The sequence below is a fragment of the Parus major genome, chromosome 3 (assembly GCF_001522545.3).
Source record: "Parus major isolate Abel chromosome 3, Parus_major1.1, whole genome shotgun sequence".
Lineage (NCBI taxonomy): Eukaryota > Metazoa > Chordata > Aves > Passeriformes > Paridae > Parus > Parus major.
This window is the reverse complement of record NC_031770.1, coordinates 100,760,859-100,785,609: the sequence shown is the minus strand read 5'-3', so window position 1 is coordinate 100,785,609 and position 24,751 is coordinate 100,760,859. Positions and strand designations below refer to the sequence as shown.

Below are 24,751 nucleotides of genomic sequence, written 5' to 3'. Positions count from 1 at the left end.
ACTCTTCAAATATTCCAGCAAGTTCCTTTAGTTCCCAGACTTCCAGTTTACAGTTTGAATGCCACCTGTTCAGCAAAGGCATGTCTAATTCAGCTGGAGTTCTGGGCTAACAGCATCATTCAGACAATATAAAGCCTAAGTAAAATTGAAATCCTTGTAATATGAAAACCTCAGATGTCAATGTTTATTATTTCATAGCTGCAAGACAGGTTAACTTGATATTTCTGTCTCGTATTACTTTCCCATCTGTCTTGTTAAGACAAATAAGGAAACATTAGTTACAAATCACACTCTACCAGGAGTCACTTGCTTGGCTTCTTTTTTTTAATAAAAAAGTTTGCTTGAGTTTAAAATATTACTGAAAGTTAAAACAGTATTTACTGATTCGGTACTTGTTAGTCTATAGCCTCCAAGGGACATCACAGATTATTCTGTCTCCAGTTGTGAACTGGTTGGTCAGTTCATGGTGCTCTGTGAACTGGGAATGCTTCCACACAGTTAGAATGCACTTGATGTAATTTCACTTTCTAAATCAAATTATATACTTAAAGAGTTTTTATAATTAACAAAGCCTGACCCCAAAGTTTAGCGGTTTTAACAGTTCTCTTTTTTTCTTTCTAAGGATTTTGGGCATTTTGCAATCATTATCATGCTAAGAACTTAGAATGATAAAACTGGTTAGAGATGGTATAGTAAAAAAAGAGATAGGGCTAGAGCTGCAACTGGGAGAAAATAAATCTGTGTGTGTGGAATGGAAAGAAAGGGCTTGTAAAGGAAGAAAAAAAGAGTGTAGGATGACAGTGTGAATAAGCATTCAGAGATAAAAATGTCACACTAAAAATGCAAGTATTTAAGCTGGTTTTCCATGAAGTCAGATAGTATGGTAGTACAGGAATCAGTGAGGCCCAGGCACCATGAAAAGACTTGGATTTCCAGATGCTGAAACCCAGCACCATTGTATGGTACCAGGGTAGTTTGTGGAAGAATATGGAAGTGTACAGGTGGATTCCTATGGTATTACATGGTTATTTGAAGTCCAGAAAAAGTTCTTACACCATCAGCTCCTGATTTAAAAGGACTGGTTTCTCTGACATGGTTTGATCTTCCATTTCCTGGTGTTACATATTTCTTACATACTGAGTGTGCTTGTTAAGTTTAAAAATGCATGTAATATTTTCATTAGGATTATTTCCTGAAACTGTTTAACACAGTATTGTTTCATTACAGGGAGAAAATAGTTTCTTCAGATGACCTCCTGGAGTGGTTGAGACCTTTCTGTGGTGACGACTCCCTAGCAGTGAAGCCTCGCATCCGGGTATTGCAAATTCTGGAGCAAGCCTTCCATCTCAGTGATGAGGATAGCAAGCTACTTGTGTACTTCAGGACACAAGCTGTTCTCAGAGCTTGCTGGCCTGAAACAAAGGTATTAACACTGATTGCTGCAAATTACAGCATTAGACTACTTTTATGTGAGAATTACATAATGAATCACTGTATATAGTTGTGATGCATCCTGCTGTCTGGAAACTAATCCTACTGTCCTTTTTGAATCAAGTTTCTGATACATTCTGATTCTTTGAAAAACAAAGTTATATAAAGGTAAGTGACTTCTCTGATGTTTGTTTAGGATCAGGAGTACATACTACTGAACTTGATTGAACACTAGTGATTTTCTTCCATGTTAAACATTGATGTTTTTGTAACTTTCTTTTCTGACCATTTTTTTTTCTGTCAATTTTGCTTCCCTCTTTATCTTCCACTTGGTGTCACATTTTATTCAGAATTAGAATGATAATTGCTGGCCACTGTCCTTTTTTTCTTATGCCTTTAAATATTACTGCATGAATATGTAGCAGTTTTGAAATCATGTGAATAGCTCTTGCTGCATGTAAAATTCTTCAGAAGCAGTTACTTTTTGTTCATTTTCTAAGTGCCTCCCCCCATGCCAAGATCTTACAGAACAAAAATAGAATATTTCTAATAGTTCCCAAAAAAATCTATGAACAAACCCACTTTATATTCATATAAAACAAAAGCAATATCTCAGTTTTGACTTGCTGTGCTAGATTCATCCAAGGGAACAATCCTAATAAAAATCTTAAAAGGAAAAGAAAGTACTTATCTCTTGGTTTCTTTGGAAATGACTTTTTCTTTCCTATTTACAGTAATACCAGCATTTAACTCCTCAACTGCTATTCAGGTGTCTGTGATTGGATTCTTGATCTTCAGTTCAGTCCTTTGTTAGCAGTTGTGTTGCCTGTGACCTGCTTTCCAATTCAAAATCAGTTCCAATTATAAAACATTCAACTAGAGTATGTCTTAAGAAAAAAGCTAGAGGTAGATAATAGCTTTCGGCCATGTTTGTAGAAGACAGAAAAATAACCTGTATTTGACAGAAGCCTTATGAGACTCATTACACTTGTGATTTTACCTTAAATATTTATAAAAAATTATTTTCTCCCATAATCTAGTAAGTCAGAATGTATACGACTTTGCAAAAGGAAAAACCCATCCGTTTAGTCACAAAACCAAATTTTAGGACTTACTTGAATGCATTTCATATTCTCCTGGCTCATGTGTAGCTCACTGCCCACCAGAAGCCCCAGGGCCCCCTCAGCAGAGCTGAGACAGCCACAGCTGTGCTGTCCCCACCTGTGCTGTTCAGGTGCAGCACAGCTGCTAAACCTTGTGCAAATTTTGCTGGCTCAGTCTTCCAGCCTGCTCAGGCCTCTCCATATAATCAGTTACTTCCTGTTTCCTGAAGGGATTTTTAGAATTCTCCTCATTTCCAGCAGGAAAATGTGGTTTTCTTTTTTGAGGGAAGTTTGTACTGACTGAGCAACAGTTCATCTGCTCATAACAGGTTGCTGATCACTTCAGTGCTTTACAGTTTTGCTGATGAGTAAGCAAGTAGTACTAGACATGTAATAAAGCTTGAATAATTCACTAGATAAGATCAAACCTTTCAGAGATAACTATGAAAAATATTTAAGCAGCACCGAAATACTCATTTCTCTGTATATACTATTTATTATTTGGCTAAGTGTAGAAATAGCTTTCAGGCTTAACAATAATAAGTGAAAGAGGTGTTTAAATGTACATACATAAAAATCATTGTTTATGCACCCCAATTTCTGCTACAGAGTGCAGTTGTAAGAATCCTGTTGGAATATATTAAAACTATTCTCGTTTTCATGTCAGCTCAAGCTCAGTGTGGTTGATAAGAACCCTTTCTTCAAATATTTTGTGCTAGGTAACTGATGTGTTGTTTAGACACAAGAGTCATGTTGGTTTGTCCTTTACATTCCTGTCACTGAAATTCAAATGTCCAAGAAAACAAATAAGTGGTCTTAAGTAAGCAGACTATTTATTTTGCATTTTTTTTCCTCTTGTAGTCAGCTGATGTCAAATAGCTAACTGATACTAGAAAAGCAAGTGATGGCCTTGTTTGAAATCTTATTAAGTTTGCATATTTTGTGAATTAACAGACAAGGATAATATCATCATAAAACAGCAGATTGAAAACTAGATGTTTCCCAGTCCTTCAGGTGTGTTAGTGGAACAAGAACCCTGCAGAAGTCAGTTCTTACATGACTGCTGAAAAGCAGGGAGAGATTTCCATATGAGCTTTGGCAGAGCATTGTAGTTGCAGTTTTCTTGTGCAAGTTCACACTTCTGGGGCAAAGACCTTTAAAAACAATCCTGTTTTACAGAAAGGAGTATTGAAGGACAGCTTAAAAGTTTAATCAGATTGCTGAGTAATTGTGGATGAAGAAGTAGACAGGAGGAATTGCATCTTTCAAATTATGTCAGTCTGCCCACCTTGTCTGTAGACATCACTTTCTCTGGTATCACTAGATGTTTATTAATCTGGTCATCCTTTCTCATCCAGCAAAATAATTGAAAAAAAAAACAAACCAAAACACATTTAAAATAAGTGTGGGGGGGAAGGGGCTATGGATTAAATGCTGGTTTTAGATTTTACAGGGATGTGTTTAATGGTTGTTGGTTTTCAGGATTTTTTAATGAACTTTAAATTACAAATAGGGAAAAAATTGTATTCATTATCTTGCTTCCAGATTGTTGTATTACTTGCTTGGTATTTCTTACATGCTTTTAGGGGATCCCTCTTTTCCTATACCATTCCTTGGCACATAAAGGGACAGCAGATATTATAAAGTATGGTTGTGGATTTATATTTAATAAAGATAATTTTAATGATATTGCAGTGTTCAATTACCAGAAAACGTGTGAAAGCCACCCTCAGTGTGTCTACTAATCCTCTTAGACAGACTTTGCATACATCAAGGAGGGACTTAATATTTAATTATGCTCTAGGTGCTGTAAGTAGTGGTCCCACAAATCAATGTGCTGGGAAACAGGCCAGCTCTTACAAAATTAAAAATGTACTTTATGGAAGCAGCTACCTATCAAACACTCAGAAACACAGTGATTTCCAGTTCTCTAATGATTAGTTAACAAAATTAAAAATTCAGGGGTCCTCATTTTTCAAAGGCTTGAGAAGCTTTAATTCACATTCCAGTAGCATCCCACGCTATGGAGGAGGAGGAGGAATGCCTTGTTTTAATCCCCTTGATGAATTTTATCTGAGCTCTTCAGGTTCTGCAATTTTCTAGTTAACTGGTGCATGAAAAATATGGGTCAAAATACTGACTTCTTATATATTAAAAAATGTTGGAGTGGGAAGAAAGACATAGTTTAGAATGTTGGTATCAAAATTTATCTTTATTCATCTTAGATGGGAAATCCATTTCCTTTCAAATAATAAATATAATATAGTCTGTAATAACTCAGTAGTGTCTAACAAGCCTAAAGTGTCAGCTAACAGGTTATGTGTGTTTTTGTGTGTGTGTACTTAGCTGTTCAGATCAGTGAGCAGTTACAAGGCACAGGTTACAGAAATGAGTTAGGGCTTGCCCCAGGAAGTTACAGTGGCACTAGCAAAGCTTCTGTAGGTAAAGCAAGGCTTACTTTAAGATGCGAAGTTACTCATTGTGAAGCTTCTACAAGACACACCTTTTCTTAAAAGGATTGTTTCATTATTATGCAAATGCAAAATGTAATTACTACTTGCATGCCACTTAAATGCAAATAGCTTTGTCATTTAGAGAAGGTAATCTCATTTAGCCTTCCTCCTCATATTGTTATATTATGTTTTTTTCATGATCTTTGGGTATAGAGAGCTGCTGAGGGCTAAATGTTTTTGAAAATTGGGAGGGATGTCTATTAAGGATTTAAAATTGTAACTTTGGGCACTTCTCATATTTTTTTCTTTTCTAAAGTTTAGCTTTGAAAAATTGACAAATTAATTGGTGGTATGTGTGTGGGATGTGCAGAATACATTTTCCTTCCTTCCTGCCTATATGGCAGTTAATGTATGGCATGTGCAAACTTGTGTCTCAGCAACCTTAGTAATGTCTGCATTGACTTTCTGAGAACTTGGGGTGGCTGTCAAGACTCCATTGCTGCTCTGTTCCTCTTTTCCCTGTTATTATTTCCATGGTGTTTCTTTGTACTAGTTAAGAATGGTCTCAATGGGAATGTCCATGTCCACTGATTTTCAGCTTTTTCCCATTTCCTCTTCTCATGTCAGAGATTTAAACATGAGAAGTCATTTTGCTGAAGCCATTTATCAGGTAAGAGTGACCTGTATTTAGCTTGATCTGACAAAATGCAAGTGAAGGAGCTGTATCTGTTTCATCTTTAGTTGTCTTTTATTTGTGAAAAATGCTTAATTAGAAGAAAGATTTATGTTCCTATCAGCTCTGAGTAAATTTGTTATGATGTTGTTTATAATTCTAGAGACATTGTTTCTCTGCTGGTAATGCATAAAAATTAAGCTTAAGAAATTTAATTTAAGTTTTAATTAATATTTTAAAACACTAATTTCCATTCCTTGAAGATGCAATTTATCCATATGAAAACATGTGATTTTTTTTTCAAGGAACATAAATTGTAGTGTGTATGATTAATTAAATACTTCTAGATGCAAATGAAATATTTTCCATTAACTACACAAGTATAGCAGATAAGACAAAGTGGAGAGAAAAGCAGTGTAGTGTGAGTGCACACAAGTTTTGAATTGAGCCCTGGGCACTGCAGTGCTCTGTGACCAGTAGCAGTTGCTTCAGAGGAAGATAAGAATGCTCTGGAGTGGATTCATGGGGGATCATTCACTTTCTCTAGTAATCCTTTGTAATGAAGGTATAAGTTCAGATTGGTTGCAGCAGTGTGTACTCAGTTTTGATCCCAGATTCAGAAAAATTAAGGGCTTATTAGCAATATCATCAGACTTCTGTTATTACATTTCAGAGAAATCAGTGGATAAACTGTGATTGAGCCTTGGGTATCTCTTGCTAAATTTTCAGCATTAGTACACACTGTGCATCACCAAGCACTAAACATGCTGAAACTTTGTGAAGGAGAGATACCATCCAGAGGGACCTGGACAAGCTCAAAAAGTGGGCCCATGGGATTCTCATGAGGTTCAACAAGACCAAGTGCTGGTGCTGCACCTGGACTGGAGCAACCCCTGGTATCACTCCAGGCTGGGGGATGAACAGAGCCAGAGCAGCCCTGCTGAGAAGGACCTGGGGGTGCTGTGGATGAGAGGCTGGACATGACCCAGTCATGTGCCCTTGCAGCCTGGAGAGCCAAATGTGCCCTGGGCTGCACCCAAAGCAGCGTGGGCAGCAGGTGAGGGAGGGGATTCTGCCCCTCTGCTCTGCCCTGCTGAGACCCCACCTGCAGGGCTGCATCCAGCCCTGGGGTCCCAGCACAGGAAGGCCATGGACCTGCTGGAGTGAGTCCAGAGGAGGCCACCAAGATGATGAGAGGGATGGAGCACCTCTCTTTGTGAGGAAAGGCTGAGAGAATTGGGATTGTTCAGCCTGGAAAAGAGAAGGCTTTGGAGTGACCTAAATGTGGTCTTTCTGAAATGAGCCACCAAATTAGATGGAGAAGGACTTTTTACAAGAGGCTGAAGTGACAGGACAAGGGGGAATGGCTTCAAACTGGAAGAGAGTAGGTTTAAACTAGGTAGTAGAAAAAAATCTTTACTGTGAAGGTGGTGAGGCACTGGAACAGGTTGCCTATAGTAGTTGTGGACACTCCATCCCTGGGAGTGTTTCAAGGCTGGGTTGGAAGGGAGTTTTACCAACCTGGTCTAGTGGAAGGTATCCCTGCCCATGGCAGGGGTGTTGGAACTGGATGATCTCTAAGGTCCCTTGCAATCCAAACCATTCTGTGTTTCTATGACTTAACCTTTTTATGTGATTTGTTATATGCTGTGGCTTTTTAGGATACTAAAATCAAAAAAAACCCCAAATTCTCTATTCACTACACTTTTTCCCTTGTTCTGTTGCTTACTCTCAGTAACCAATCCCAGTCACACCACTTCCACAGCCTTTTCTCTCTGTAGGTATCCTCTGCTCTGTCTCAGAGCCCACTGTGATGTGTAGTGTAACTCCTGAGAAGTGAATGTGCTGTCCTTGTGGAAATTAACAGTCCATGGTTTTGCATCCCAGCATTTTGATTGCTCGACTTCATCCATACATCAACCAGAGGTCTCTGAATTTCATTCAGTGAGGCTCAGGTTACTGTTTTGACTTGATTAGGCTAATTTAACATATTTTAAAATGCAGTAGTTTTACTATTGTTACATTTTATTTGTCATCGTATACGTATCCTAGACTTTTTTTTTTTAGTCCATTGGTGGTTTCTTTTGACATAAACTAGCCTTGACAATCATTTGTCTGCATTTTTGTCTGTTCAATGCTTGCAGTCTCCCCAAAACAATTTATATAGACAAGGAAGTATCCATAAACCCATGAGAAATTCTGCTTTTTTAGCTTTACTATTTGGTCATAAACTGGGGATTTTTTTGTTTACATTTTTTGGGTTTTTTTCCTCTTAGTAGATCAAGTTCTTCAGTGGTTTCTAGTCAGGAATATTGTTTGAAGCCCTTTGAAAATATATGTAAATTGTAAAACTAGTTTTTAGGCATTATTGTGTTAGTATCTTAAATGAGTATTTTTTTAGTAATAACTGTGACAGTAGATGCTGTCCTTTTTTCCAAACAGTTTTCTTATTCTATCAGCCATCATGCTAGTTGACAGTTCTTATTTAGAGGTCTTCAAACTCTGCATCATCTGAGGGGCCTCACTCAGGTATTCTTAAAATTGTTCTTATTTTTTAGTAGTTTGTGATACTTTGTGTTGATTGAGAGAATGAGGAGTTCTTTTTCCACATTGCTGCTATTGTTACCCAGGGACCCATCTATAAAGACTGTGGCTGCTAGGACATCAACTACACCAAATCAAATAGAAAGCCACCAACTGCAGTGCTTCTGTAACGCCATTTGGTGTGACAGGTGCATGATGCTGCCTACCCTATTTGGATTATTTTTATGGCTGCAACAGAGCTATTCACTTACTTCAGTTTTTACAGCTTAAATAATTTTGTGATAACTATCCACCTGGTATTTTAATTGCTCCTGGCCTAGGTCATAAATATGGATAAACAAGGAATTTTTCATGAAAAATACACATTTCCTTTTTTTAACTGAAAAGAGTAATACTGAAATATTATTTCAAATTGGAGTCAACATCAACAACCTCTCGTTCCTGTAAGACAGTATCTTTAGTGTGAGCCTTTGTTTTCAGAAATATATCTTTGACTTTGCTAGTCTTGCCTTTCTGCAGGATGGTATTTTGGCAGTACTAATTTTGACAACGTTTCATTTACATGTAAACAGCTTTTAAAAAATTTTGCTTTATTAGCAAGAATTGCAGACTTTGGTTATCAAGACAGCAGTGATACATAGGGGTAAATACTGAGGATGCACTGCTGCTTGATGGCAGTAATGATTAGAAGGGTAAATTAAAAACCACTTGTGTATGGAGTGGAAATGGCTGATGCTGAGTTAACAGCTCAAAAAAATATTTAAATATTAAAATCTTGTCATTTCTAGGCCATATCTTCCAGTGCTGTGTGCTCTATGTTAGATTATTTATATAATACATAAATTCTGAATTACATAATAGTGGTTAGTAGTTGGTGCATACACAGAAGATTACTCATGTTTGTGAACCCCTCATGTTGCATAGGTGTTAATTTTAACCATACAGCATCCAAATTTTTACATATTAACATCAGTATACAATTTAAATAACATATGTTAGTCCTGTTTCTTTCAGTTCCAGCTAGCCAAGTATAGGAGTCTTTCAAATGCATCTTGGTTTTTTTTTTTTCATTATTTGCTCTTATTCTCCCTACCAATATCTATGTACAGTCCTCAGAGGTTTTCTCTGTGCTGAAAAGTATTTGCAGATTAGGACATAGTCTCCTGCAGAATACAAATGAATGGATTTTATTTTCTGCACGAGTTATTCATTTTTATGCATTAGGCAACACATTTTGTGTTTATTGAATCTATATGCATTTCTTAGTGAGCTGCATATGAAGCAGATAAGCAGTTAAACAATATATAAATCACTTCTGAAAAAAAAAAGTTCTTGGGTATTTCTGTAAGAGCTCAACATGTGGCTGAGCCTCAGTTTGATTCATCACCAGTAGGCTTCTTGTTGATTTTTTTTTTTTAACTTGAATCCCATAACTTGCTTATCTTGTACACGGGCTTTAATTTGAGCAGGATTTTACCTGTGCTATTATGTGCATCTCTTTAGTTTCTGAATGCAGCAGGCATGCATATGTGCTCAGAATTTAATACTAGTTTTAATATGTGAAGCCCAGCTCTTGGGAAAGTGCAAGAAAGCCTGATGTCAGAGTTTTTCTTGCTCTGAGATATAAGGCACGAGTTGTAAACACTGAGTTTACTCATGCAAAACCCTTGACTTCAATTTTAATTTTGAATTGATTGCTCTAAGATTGTAGTTTTGGTAGCAGATACTTCCTTTTGGTCCATTAGATGGTGTTTGTGTCTTCCATTTCCAAGTCAGAGCAGCCCCTGATCAGTAAGTCCAACTCTGTGGGCACAGAACACCCCCAAGAGTCACACCCTGTGTCTGAGAGCATTGTTCAAACACTTCTTGAACTCTGTCAGGCTGGTGCTGTGACCACTTTATTTTTTGTTTGTTTTGGTGTGTTGTTTTTAAGTGACTATTCCTTAATGAAACTATTGCTTTGCACTAACTGGGATAACTCCATAAGCATAGTTTCAAAAAAGCTGCTTTCAAGCAAGGGAATTAAATCTGCAGCAAACTGGATCATATTTTAGCTGTTGTGTATTTTCATTAAACAAGAGCTAAATCCTGTTAATATACAGGAGCATTTTGTGAAGCCAGTGGAACTGTTTTTTAAAAGTTGCCATCTCTCAACTATGACTTAATACCACATAAGTTTCCATTTACCAAAATGGGCTGAAATTAGAGTTAGCAAAATGTGAACTAGGATAGATGGAGAGAGTAAGATCAAAATGGCCTATTTAAAGCTGGCAGGTTCCTTTGCCCTTGACTTTCTCCATGCTGTGTGCCCTTGCCCATGTGCTGGTGAACCAGTGGCTAAATGATAGGGTGGTTTGTCCTTCCAAGCCTTTTACTATTCTCCCCAGCCTGACCTTGTGTCCTGGAGGATTTTCACCTCAATCACAATTTACAAATTGTTTAATTTGGATTTTTTTTTAAAGAAACCCTAGTTTAGATATAATGGGATGCCAGTAGTGTGTTGCTGAGTATAGCACTTTAAAAAGGGTTTACTGTTGCTCTGGCATATGAAGATCTTAAATAAGATGTTTAATATGTGCTTGTGGTTTTGCATTGTTTCACAAGTATAATGTGTCTAACATCAAGGCTGATAGGATTCCTAGCATCTTGAAACAGTTTGAAGAGAATGAAATAAATAGCCTTTAGAAGCTCCTAATCTTACATGTACAGAGTCTGTAGCTCTGCAATTTCAGGAACAGTTGTGAAGTGTTGCAGATTGTGTTTGGGGTTTTTGGACAGATTTTTGATGTTTGTGTTCTTATGACCTTAAAATTTCTATTTAACTTGCAATTTTATATGTCCTTTGTAACAAGTGTTGAACTTTGCAGCCTTGTTCTGGAGGTAGGTTTCAGTAACTCATATTTGTGCAGACTTTCAGTAGCTCAGCAGAAGAGAAATGACAGATTCACAGCCTGACCTGCAAAGTGGAAATACTTTCTTCAGTGACCAATCCTACTGGCCTATTGTATAGGAAGGGCAGTATTTTCTTTGCTGGTTTGCTTAATTAGATTGTAGACTCCTTGGGGCAAGGCTGTTTCATTTTTGAGCCATGAACAGCACACCAGGATGGCAATTACAGGAATGCAGTCAAATTGCTACCAATCCTTTTAGTCATTGTTTATAAACAATAGTCTAATGTCTAATGACTGGAAGAAAATTTTAGCATCAGCGTTCCTATCTCAAATCTGAATAAAATCTTTGATGTCACATCTGCCTATTATTTTGAGATGCAGCACAGATGAATTCTCTACCACTGCAGTTTGGGCAGGGGCATGGGGAGACACATAAAACCAGTGCATTTTATAAGGAAGTTCTGACAAATTGCAAGTCTGTTGTAGCAATAAGGGACCAGTCAAATGCCTGCTGAGTGTTTCTGTATTCAATGCCATATTAATTCAAATTTATGCTGCAATGTCGAACATGAACACATTTTGAAATGTTTAAATTTACCATCTGGTAGATGTAATAAAATTTATTTTATAATCATGTAAAATAGTAAGTTTTTGGTTGCATTCCTTGGTAACAGCAAACTTTTCTGCTTTTAGTACAGGGAGTTGATTTTAAGTATGGATATTGCTTTTCTCAATAAACAAGCAATTACAGTGAAGGAAAGTATTTTTCTGGTTTCATTTATAAACATCCTTATCATTTATTTCCTTTGTAGACAGCAATATCTGTTGATGAAAGCTGTGGCTTTGTCACACTAACATAGAGTAAAAATGGAATTTGCAGAATAGATAGCAGTGAGCAGAGGGAGGTCGAGGTCTGTCTGCATTAGTTTTCCTGCTTACCATTCTCATACAAAAATAGCATTTTTCTTTTATCTCAGAGGTAGGAGAGGGTTGAATTGGCTGGATCTTTTTATTGGCATTTCCTTTTTTTTTTTTCAAACAAAAGGCACTCTCATCAGCCAAGTCAGTCAGTACCAGATTGTCAAATTAAATGACTTTAGCAATAAAGCATTTACAAGTCTATCAGATGTGTCTTTCCTGTAGAATCAGGAGGCCCTTACATTAATGGATATCTATAACTTAAGGACGCAATTCAGATAAAGTAACATTCCACAGTTGCTGTAAATACTGTTTTTAAGCTAACTTTTATTACAGGAGTGAGATAATGTACTAAACTAAACCACTGGTTCTGTGGTCTGCCATGCTAAAGGCTTTTTTTTATCAGTCATATATGACTTCCACAGTTTTGATTTAACTTTATCATTCTTCACTGTATCATCTTACAGTTTTTGTGAAACAGTATGTTTCCAGAAGCTACATAACTAATTTGTGAGGCAACTTTTCATATTTGGATTCCTTCATCCATGTTACATGTGATGAGTATGAAGCAATAACAAATCTGTAGAACAACATGATGAGTCAAAACTTTGTGCATTGAAAGTCAATAAACTGAGTGCCTTCAACATTTTGGGCATCTAATAGGATCTAATCTGTGAGGAGAGAGTCTAAAATCATTTAAGTTAAGTCTGAAAGATTTGATCATAAGGCAGAAAAGTTGGATGTATTTGAGGAGAAATTTTAAGTGCACAGAGTTTTTAATTCAGCACTGAATCAATCTCTCATGGGCTATGAGAAGCTCATGCTGTTTGTGTAGCCAGTATTTTGCTTTGTGAATTTCCTGTACGATTTTTTGAAGGAACATTAACGTATGCAGATGTTTGTATATTCTTGATTCTGAACATATGTAGTCCCTCAGTAATGAAATTGTGTGTTTTAACAGTTTAACATAAGGTTTGGCTTTACTTAATTTGTATTTTGTTTTATAATCTATCATGAGTATAATTTCTACAATTAATTCCCCTAATTGACTTTCCCATTGTGGTAAATATTTGTGCAGCCTTTTAATGAGAAACATGATGCCAACTGTGTTCTACTGCCAAAGAGACTGCCTGAAACTGAGGAGAATCAAGGCAGAACTGAGCAAATCTGTTGTTAAAACTGGAAGCCCTTGCTTTCCTTTTCCTCGCTTTTGTTGTTTTGTGGTTTGTTTGATTTTTTTTTCCACTTGTTTTTCATATTTCTTTGAGGTCATCTGAAGTTCATGCCTGGCTTTGAGCCTCATTATTCTGTTTATTGACAGGTTCTTTACAGGCACTTGTGTTTAGATGGCTCTGAGCAGTTCATGGGGGTTATCTTTGCATGGTTAACCTCAGAGTGGTTTAGAAAGATGTTTTGATTTTTTTTTTTTAAAAAAAAGGAAGGGGAAGCAGAATGATATTAACCCTCTGTTACAACAATCAGAGACATCAGAATAGATCATCTAAAATTGGTACAAGGAGAGTGTTCAATTAAAAGTGGATTTTTTTTGATCTGTTATTACAATAAAACAAGAGGCTTAACTGCAGCAGCTCATCTCAGCCAGCTTTCACTTTGTAAAGGTGAAATTTCTACCTTTTTACACAGAGCATGCTCTGTTTCTGCTGCACGAGGTGTCTGCTTCCTCACTGCTCTCTCGGACTTAGCGAAGACTAATACAGAGCAAAACTTAAGTTCTCTCTGTGTGTTGTATATAGATCAATCTGTCTAGACATATGTATATGTATACATACACACACACAGCAAATATAAATTAAAATCTCATTCCTATGTGCTGTTTCAAGGTATTGCTTCCTTCTAGCAAGGAGCTATCACAGAAATCTCATTTCACATTAAATGGAAATGACATGCATCTAAAATGCCATATAAAGAGTGAATTTTCACTAGTCTTCTTAAAAACCACAAATCATTAACACTGCAGAAAGTTCACTTTATTACTCTTAGTGAGAAACAGGTGATTTGAAAAAAGCCATTATAGAGTGAAATGCTGCAGAAATGCTCTCTATGTTTGAGAACAGGAAGGTAATTCCTGTGAATGACTAGAGATTAATTACTGTGTGTTATGTCATGAGTAATCATGTTGCAAGGATCCAGCTGCCCAAAACAAAATTATGGTGCTAGAATAATTAACATTAAAATATGTAAACCGAAGTCTATAAAGATGCATTATTAGGCAGAATTATTGGAATTCAGTTCATGTTGAATGAAAGGATGTCTGATCTACTCTCTACTACTCGTATGGGACCTTCTCTGGCAGCTTTTCTCATGTATTGATGTTGTCTTTGCCATTTATTACCATTTTTATGTCTATCATTAGAAAGATCTTAACATTTAGTCTGTGTTTTGAAGTAACGTGCAGTTTGTGCAGATCTACTAAAATGTACTCAGTGGACCATGCAGAATGGCATGCACTTGGTTTCAATATATAAGGAGCTAGTTTTCTGAGAAAGGGGTTTGGGGATGGGTAAGCAGTGTGAGAGCTTCTATTGTCTAGCTAGTACTTACTTTGCTAAGATGGTAAACATTTTGGAACCTTAGCTGTTAATGTCTTCTGTCTCTTTTTTCCTTTCTTGTTTATCTCTGTTCTCTTTTCAGCCTTGTCATTTCAGTATCTAGTATTATATATTATATGTATCAAGTATATCTATTACAGGTGGGTAACTGATGTCTGCTATGTGACATTTGCAGTAAAGAAAAGTAGTTCAAGTGCCCAGATCTAGGAAACATTTTTTTCTCTGTCTGAAGTGTTTTAGTGTATGGTGCTTTCAGATATACTCTGGAGACAGAAGCAAACAGTTTTTCAACACTAAATATTTTAAAGTCACAGATTATGTAGGCAACTCAATAAATGCATCAGTAATGTTTGTTTTCCAGCCTCTTTTGAAAATATGCCCTTGATGTATCAGAGCCACTTTGAAGAGATTGGATGCGATCTTTAATCTTTCAGAGTAGCTGTAGAACTAAGGAAAACTTTGTCCATGTTTGATGTCTTAGAACTATTTGGGCTGAAACAGAAAAGTTAACATTTAATGCTGTGTATCTTCAGCAGAATTATAAGATGAAACTGAAGTGTTTGATGTTCTGGGAGTTTGTGGACTCTGGAAAAAAAAATCAGTGTTAGAATGTGTTAATAATACCGAGGGAGCTACTTTGTTATTGTAACAAAGAATTGTTAAACTCCAAAAACTTGTGTATGTCAGGTTAACCTCGAATTGCTATTCTATTTGTGAAAGCCCTCCTGGTGTGATACCCAAACTTTTAAACAGAAGTTACTTCTCATTTGGCAGCAAGTTGGTTCTTATTTACAGCAACCTTCCTTCGACTGTCAGACCTTTTACCTTGCACATTTTTACCATGAAACTGCAGGCAGTAATTATTTTTAAAAGAACCTGTCATCAACTGGAGTGAATTCAAGTCCAGGCAAAAGCTGCAGGTTTTCAACAGAGATAGGCACTTGTCCCAAGACAGAATTGTCTGGGAGCTGATAGGACAGTGGAGCTTTGTTTTTCTTGGATTCAAACACCTGTGCAGAGAAATACTGTATTACTTGTTAGTAGATGTCCTTTGCTGTGTAGATTAATTGAGAAACCTCTTTCAAGGCTCTTTTCTAGGTGAGAAAAGATGAGGTGCTATAAATCCAGATCAAACTATTGAATTTTCATGGGTGAGGGAGTTGTACATATTAGGAAAGCACTGGGCATAGCCATTCTTTGAAAATATATGTGTGTATATATGTCTATACATTGAGAAAAAAAAAAATTACAGAAATTTTAGTTGTTTGAAGAAGACATATCTGATCCTCTGAACTAATCAAAGAATATGCTTGTGTGGGATTACATTGTTCTAGGAATGTGCACCTAAGTCATTCCACATCATCTGTGTTCTCCCATCTTATTTGCATGTAGTTGAAAATGGTAAATAAGAAAATGGATTTCTGGGAAAATTATGTTCACTGTGTTTCCTGCATTGTTTTGGAACAGTGATGTTCTTCCCAGATAGTTTGTTGATTGCTTTTAAATTTTTAAATCATTGATTTCTGGGGGGGAAAAACAAAAACAAACAAGTGGTTTAGTTAGTTTGTTTGGTTTTTGTCTCCTTCAGGTAGAGATAACAGATATAGAAAATGAAGAAAAAAGATACCATTTGTTCCTGGGACTTCTGGAGTCCAGTCAGAGTCTGTCTGAATTTCAGCACTTGGTCTTGCTGCTTCAGGCTTGGCCGCCAATGGACAGGAGCAATGGGTGAGTGTTTCTTCAAACAACCATGTAATAAAAGAGTTCAAAGTCTTCTTGCTTGATATAATGTTGTTTTCAGTCAAATAATTTAATTGTGACTGGTAGGAGTGTGTTCTTTGAAAAAGGTCCTATTGGGGGAATAAATGGTTGGTTTAGAGCAGAGTTAAATAAATCATTTTCCTGTAAAACCTGTATGTACACATATGTATCTGTGTCATGGAGGAGGGCAGAAGAGTGTTTTATTGCCTGAACTCTTGAACAGGAGAGTGTTCTATCTACTTAAATTTCAAACTACGTATTTTGCTCTTGTTTTTAGCAGTATAAACAGAGTCCATAAAAAAAGAACAGAAAGTTCTGACTGTTCTCTGTATTCAAAGTTACACTTTGCAGAAAGGCCTTTGAAAGGTGATGTTCAGATGGATGTGGCAGACAGTCCTCCAGGAGGTCTGGGAGAGTAATGGTACCACAAAATGGCACTTCTCTTGTCTAGATCCACTACCAATTACTTCTCTCTCTGAATAAAGAATCCAAACCAATTTAGGATTAAAATAACTATAAGACTTCAGAATTGCACCCATCAAAGTTGATATTAACTGGAAGTAGTAATTTGGAACATCCAGACTATGTTATATTTTATCAGTTCTTTGGGTTTTGTCTTTGACTTTCTGAATACATTTGAAAGTAAAAAATTTAGCTGTTGTATTCTGTAACTGCTAATCACTTTTAAGATACAAGGATTCAAATAAACTCATGTGGAGAAGCAAGGGTCACATATCTTTCAGAGAGCAGTAATACTAATACATTTTTGGCTAGCCATGTCTGACAGTACTTAGATTAGAGTCATTGGATGGTGTTTATTTTGAATTACTTTTGGATAACCTTAAAATAGGTTGTGATCAATACAATCTGTTTTAAATTGGGGACTACATTTACAAAGACATAACATAACAAAGTGTTTATGTGCTTTGATTTTTCAGGAAAGTTAAGGCTTATCTTTTTCTGAAAAGTAACTATCTTATGCATGTGTAGAGAACTGGTGGGTTACAAGGAAATCTGTAGTGGTTTTTCACATTCAAGCATGCAGTTTATTTGGAATTTCTGGATAAGCATTGACCTAAATTCTTTACTGAGAGGTTTAAAAGCCAAAAATTCTTGAGTACATTAAGAATTACAAGGACTGCTGTGAGATCTGTCACAAATGCATTTCAGAAAGAAAAACTTTCATTTTAAGTTTTGCTTTTGATTGTAATTGAAAAATGGATCCCTAACATTGTGGGGGAACTTTAAAACTTTTTTTCATCTACACATTACCTTAAACAAAAAACCAAAATTTAAAGAATAAAAGGTCAATTTTAAAGGAAATGCTGCTGCAATTTGCAAAATCCTTTTTATTTGTATTGAACAGAAAGACTAAAGAGTTCTGTGAAAGGAGAACCCTTCTTGTATATGGGCAGTTCTTGTCTACTGGTCAGTTACAGAGGACATAAAAAATTACAAAATTGTATCTCCCTCTTGGTATTATATTCCTTCAGTCTGACTTCCTAAAGTGAAGAATAAAAAAAAAAAAAAAAAAAGATGCTGTCACAACTGTGGATCAAATTTCTTTGACTTCTGCGATCTTGGAAGTGAAAATTTCTGCAAATACTTAGGTCACCTGTATTATAACTCTTTTAGAGTCTGAAGTTGTTACTCTGGCTCCTAGGCAATTACATAGTCACAATTCTTTCCTCTTCTCCTTCATTCCATAATTCCACAGCATTCAGCTATGCTGAGCACCCTAGGGGTTTATGTATGTGTATATGTGTTCCTGGAAAAGTCTATCTTTAGGATGCTTGGGAATAAAACATGGAAGTGTTTTGGTATTTTCAACAATTTCATTTCAAAGCAAGTTGTATTAACAAATTTTTGAGCCAAGAGGAAAACATCAAGAAGTTAAAACTAAATGCATTGGTGTGTTTGTTTACTCTTTACTTTTTTTTTTCCTCCTTCAGAAGGTCATTATCGCTTTTTGTTTACAGCCAATGTAATGAACCTTACAGGAACTGGGGAATTTAAGTGTGAGTCATGTGAATACTTAGAACTTAGGTTTTCAATCTAGTAATAAATGTCTAATACTTACAATTGAATAAAAAGCTGGAAAACACAATTTACATTCTGTAAAGGTTTTAAAGGAAGGAGAAATAAAAGAACTAAGGTTTGAGGGGGTTTTTGGTAGGCTTTTAATTTTTGTAACCTCTGTGGTAGTAAGTCCATACTTAATGTATTTTTTGAGTTCTTGTTTTCTAAAACATTCCAGTTAAGATAATACTTATTATCACAAGTATGATTCTCTTCTTGTCATTATATGCCATTTTTACTGTGAGGGAAACAGAGATGTAGCTTGGTTATTTCAGTCAGCACTCAAAGCTGTACACTTCTTAAAATTTTATTTTCATACCCATGTTATGCATGCATGCTTTTCCACCCAGATGGCTCATAGGCAGATGTCATTTTAAACATTTCATAAAGGTGTTTCTTAAAAAAATTATTGATAGTACCTGAAGCTCTACAGTCCTTTGGAACTTGCTGCCTACATTCAAAAGGCATTTTTTATATTTATTATAAATATTGAAAAGATGCTTTGGAACTGAAATAACCCTGGTGTTTGAGACCCAGTACTTTAGTTCACTTTTTAAATCTTAATCCCAGATTTTCTGCTTTTGGCTTTGGGAAAAAAAAAATTAAGGTGTTTCTGCTGTGATTTAGAAGTAATACTTTTTTTCATTATGAGAAATAATTTTTTATAAGCACAGCTGAACTGAAGTAAAATTCAAGAGAGAAGAAAACCGAATTCTGCCTGTAGGTGTCAGATTCTGGTAACTTAATTTTGGTTTTAATTAGAGATAGCAGATAGTTGTTAATAGTGCACAGGAGCATTTGAAATAGTTACAAGGAATTGTGATGAGAAAAGCTTTATGTATATAAACTATATAATCTGATACTTTACTTAAATAAATTTGCATATGGCAAGCCTTGATGGCCTTGCATCTTTCTGGTTTGTTTGGTTTTTGTTGTTGTTTTTGGTTTTTTTTGTAGTGTGATTTTTGTTTCCTTTTTCTGATGGAAAATTCTTAGATTTTCTTAATGTACTCTGGGGGCAGCAGCTGTAGAAATGGAAATGCATTTTGGCTCTGTGTCTGTACAGGAGAAATGGCTCACAGTGCAGGACCTATCCCTTTAACCAGTGACAAGGTGGAGTTGCAGGGATTTTTTTCCTTCTCCTGCCCTTACTGGGGATTCACAGACAGACTGCCTCGTGTTCTGTTTGTTGAATAGTCTGGTGTCTTGGGGTTGGACCCATCACGTTGAGAGAAGAGGAGTGGAGGAACTCTGCTGTTGGCAGCCAGACTTCTGACAGCTCTGTGCTCAGTGCCTGTGACTGATGGAAAGGCTCAATTAAGTTGTCAGAAGGAAGAAAGACAATGACTTCTATTTAATTTACATTCAAAATTGCCCACTCCTAGCTTCTCTGTCTGGTTTTCATGTCGGACTGTAATGACAGCTGCATGTGGAGCTGCTTTCACTTGTTTACACTGTGTACTTTTAAAAGTGGACAATGAGCAGAAGATACCTTTTATGTATGAAATAGTAGATACTTGTGGTTGTTTGCTCCAGAGCTGTCAGACACTTGGTGTGTCAATTCAACAGACTCTTAACAGACTCCATTTACAGTTATATTAATGTGTTGCTTTAATAATTGCTGCAAAATAATAACTTTGAAAAGCAGAGTTTTGACAGTACTTTGCTGCTTCTTCTTCTTTCACATGTACTAAATGAGTATCTTAATTTTCACTAAATTGTAATACCACTGCCACTTTTGGTCCTGCTGTGAGAGTTGTTTTTTTGTTCTTGTTTTTGTTTTTTTAAGCTAAAGTGGAAAGTTTAGCATGTCTTTGGGATGCTGATTACTGACCAGAGAAATTGATGGGGTGATTTTTAAAATGCCTCTTGTGCCTTCTTAAGTTTATATGCAGATAAACATAGACATTGTGTTATTGTGACTTAATACAATCATTATATACGCTGTAATTGCACATGATTTTAGCCCACTGTAGGTGGGAATTGCATCAACTTAATTTACATTAGAAGAATGGCAGTGTAGATGTGTTCTAGTGTTGTGCTTTGTGCTATCAGTTAAAAGTGGCTTGTTACCCATTTCTGTCACTGCATCCACTCCTAGTCAGTATATCTATTTCTAACAAAAGTATCCAGATATCTCCATGATCTACCAAATAATGGCTACAAAAAAAACCAACTTCACAGCAAACACTGCCTTTGCCATCCTGCATGATGAAATTTACTTGTATACACTGTCTCCCATCTGTTTGTCTGACTGTAATGGTAACATAGCATGAGGTTTCATGTGGAATTAAAAGAACATTTTAAATGTGTAAAACAAATGTAACCCTATCCGTATCTACTAGCAGAATTCAGATGCTTGTAATTTTACTTTCTTACCCTTTTTGGATGGGCTGTGGAGAAAAGTTTATTTTTGTTTGTACTCACTGGACCTGAAAATTAAAATGTGAATCTGACTATATATTTTCCTCTCAGAAGCAAGAGGAAACTTGAGAAACAGAATCTGTTAAAATGTGATCAAAGCAAACAAAATTAGGAATGCTGGATTCCTGTCACCCCTCCCTTGATACCACTCTCCTTGGGAAATCAGCTGGTGTAAAGCCAGGAGAAGATCCTGTGCTATTCCAGTTTGATCAGTCTATCTGGTGTACAGTTCCTCAGGGTTTGTAATAAGCATGTCATAATTCCAAGTAATTTAAAATTCTTTATTGCATTGGAAGAGCGATGGCATTATGGAGAGTAACTTGTCTCAAAACTTTCATCTTTCTTTCATGAGGTTGTACTTTTAAGTCACACATGAGAAACAACCTACAGAAGATGGTATATGTATATTTATATTCTATATACATCTCTTTTTTGACTGGGCAGATCATGCACAGATGATAATCCCTGGGTGAAACTGGGGACTTCTATGCTGCAGAGGTGCCCACCTGAGGAAAAGGAGAACACAGGAAATGAAATTTTGAAAATCTGCCGTTCTTTGTATGAGACAAAGCACATGCTCCCTGCCAAGGTAAGTTTTAACTTTGGGTATCATGTTTATGAGCTCTGTTTCAAGGTCCCAGCTACAAGTAAGATGTTGCCATACTGGATCAAGTGCAGTGGGGATCTAACAGAGAGGCTGAGATCTGGGTTCAGTCTGTCCTGAGGAGATGACTATGGGAGATCATGTCTTTAAGTAGTCCAATAAGGAAACAAGGAGAGGAATTAGAGTCAGACTCTTTTCAGATATGCTCAGTTAAAGGACAAGAGGCAATAGAGATGTGTTACATCATCAAAAGCTCTCATTGTATTGAATTTTTCATCTTTAAAGTTGTGAAACATTAGAACAGTTAGATGCCTAGAAGAGATATGGGGAATCTATCTTTTTAGGTATTTAGAACTTGACCGGATTATGTCACAGGCAGTTTGATATTGTTGGACTTGTTTTGAGTTGGAGGCTGGTTGGATTAGCTGATCTTTTAAAGTCTGTTCCAGTATAAATTATTCTTTAATGTATTTGTAGAAAAGCTTTAATAATCTGTTATCATTTAAATCAGTGTTGCAAAAACTGTTACTTAAATTATCAGTAATTCTCTTACTAATAAATGCATAAAGATGTAGTGAGGAACCCCTGAAAAACATGGTGATTGGAAAAAACCTTAATATACAAGTAATTTCTAAGTAGTGACTATGATTCTCTAACATGTCTTTCCTGTCTGTGCATACTTCAATACAAACATCTCTTATGTATAAAATTATTAAAGTGTTTTGTATGTAAACACTATATATTAATGAAGACAGACTGGAGAAGTTCTTAATAAACTTCACACAATTTCAGAGTAGTCATGCATATTTTTAGTAGGCTGATAAATCTCTTGTTATCTTTATTCAGTCACTGTCTTTATAGAAAACAGCTGATGTTAGGAAGAGAAGCAGAATAAAAACAACATATTATGTTTAAAATACAGACAGGTGGGTGTGTGGGTTTTTGTTTGTTGTTTGTTTTTTTTCCCCTAGCCCAACACACTGATCTGAATAAAATTCAGAAAACTATGTAAAACATGATTCCAGAAGGTGGCAGTAAGCTGAAGTGATAAGTGCATTTATAAATTTATTCATCCCACCAAAACTCTTTGGTGGAAGGCAGGTCTGTGTATCCCTGGGAGTGGTATAATTATATGCAGCTTTTCTTTGTAAGGTGCTGAAATGATGCATTGTAGCTTGTAAACTCACGATCATATCCGATGGGAGTAGCTGAACTTTGTCAAAGTAGAATGTTCTGCCTCACCTTGGTGATCCAGGGAGACAAATCCCTCTGAGTGTCACTGTCATACAGCAGTCAGTTCACCAAGAGTTCTGCTCAAGAAGGGTCATCCATTTCTCTTAGTTGAGTAAACCTTTCCACGATCTCCATGACAAGTCAAGTTTACATACAGTTTTGGTATTGGTAGACAGCTTTGGTTGGAGATTCTTTCCTTTCTTTTTTTTTTTTTAATGGTACAGCATGTTGAAAGAGCCCATCACATAAAGTATGACTATACAGGTAAGGATATGAAGTTACTTTGATCTTCAAGGTTTATACAGGCTTACTGATGTAGAATGCTGTGCAGTAACAAGGAGTTGCACTAAAATGTGTAGCTGTACAGTTACCTTCAAACACAGGCTGCATTCCTCTAAGTCACTACCTGGGAAGAGCAGAAATGACATGCATGAATTTAAGTAGTTTATTTGTATGTATAGCTACAGTACTTAAGTGCTCAAATGACAGATTTGCAGTTGTGTGGCTGAATAAGATGAAAATGTGATCACAGACAATTAACCTGTTTAGGTGATTTCACATTTCAGTAAATCCACTTGATTAAGATGACAAATTTGGAATGATGGAATTCTAAAAACTGAAACCAGTTAACTGTCATGAAAAACATTTGCTATTCAAGTTCTCTCCCATAGTAACCTTGCTAAGTGCAAAGGTTGTAATGGAAAGCGCATGTTACTTCAAAGTCATGTGGTCTAGAAGAGCCATCTTTGGATATAGTCATGAAGGATTGAACTCATTTTTTTTTCATTCTATATCCTACTGGTCCATCTAGTTTTTTAAGCCAAGTACTTTTTTAATGTCTTTTGGATAGTTACATAGCTTTAATCTTTGTATCTGTGTCTGTGGTTTCTTTGGAAGGCTATTTTTGTGGGGTTTTTTGTTTGTTTAGGGTTTTAATTTGCATCATTCAGTGGATAGATAGCTCCATTCCTTTTAGCAAAAGAAAGCATTGTTTTGGTTTTTTTTTTTGCCTGGAAGACACATGCTTGGATTGTCCAATATCTGCTCTGCCTGATTAAATCTCTTTAGAAAGGGATAAATCCTTCTCCCCTTGGTAATTGTTAAAAATGTGACTTCTCTGAATATCTACGTTCTTCTCTCAGCCCATGGGTCATGTGTCAGTTAACATGGGAGAATGAATCTAGTCCCTTATCTGTAATCACCCTGGGCTCCTAGTGGCTATGAGATATCTCCTAGAATAACACAGCAGACAGTTGGTCTCCTTTTTTCCTAATTGTTGTAGCAAGTTTTTCCTGGGGTTTATATATGATTTTAGATTGTGTGATTTTGTTCATACACAGTTGTGTCTGCTCATTCTCTTCAGATAATGTTGAATTTAAATGCTGCTTTTCAGTCTGTTTTTAGCCTCTTCAGACATAATGCTGTTTGTATTCATTATCCAGCCCTTCAAGTCATCCATGAAAATACTGAATAATACTGGACCCAAAACAGACTCCTGTGGCATATGGTTTATTTGCCATGCTGATGTCACAGTGAACCACTGACAGATGTGTAACTAGATAGAAGACAAAAGTTGTCTTACAAAAGTTTCAACTAAATCATGGTAATTCGATTTTGAATTGGGCCTTCCCTCTACCCTCTCACAGGTTACATCAAACCCCCTCTAAGCAGAGCCTCTCATGGCAGGCAGCAGACACTTGAATGCTTTCAAGCGTTCACTGCAGACCAGAAACCCACTTACGTTGCTCTGAGAAGTGCTGTGGCTAATGACTTCCTTCCTGAGCTTGGGTTTTTAATTCCTGTCCAAAGCAGCCCTGCAGACATCTGTGGCAGTGATACAAGTTGATACTTGCACTATTTGGACAGTCTTTAGTGGCTGGCGTGCTGACCATTTGCTTTCTGTGGAAAAAGAAATGCAGTAGTTGGAATGTGTATTTCTTCTTCAAAAGAGATTATGGCTTCTTCTGTACTCGGGCATGGTAGTTAAGACTGAGTATATCTGCTGGACATGCTACTATCAGGCAGAAAGTTATTCAACTTGTCCATCTGGTTTTGAGAGGGAAATGT

At 36.4% G+C, this 24,751-nt stretch overlaps 1 protein-coding gene across 1 annotated transcript in view; it reads left to right on the top strand.

The window, feature by feature from the left end:
* NBAS (NBAS subunit of NRZ tethering complex) overlaps positions 1-24,751 on the top strand; it is a 161,769-nt gene that overhangs the window by 124,749 nt on the left and 12,269 nt on the right. The window contains exons 48-50 of the mRNA XM_015621281.1: positions 1,228-1,423; positions 16,172-16,311; positions 21,292-21,436. Coding sequence (XP_015476767.1) covers positions 1,228-1,423; positions 16,172-16,311; positions 21,292-21,436 — 481 coding nt within the window. The remainder of the gene's footprint in view (positions 1-1,227; positions 1,424-16,171; positions 16,312-21,291; positions 21,437-24,751) is intronic.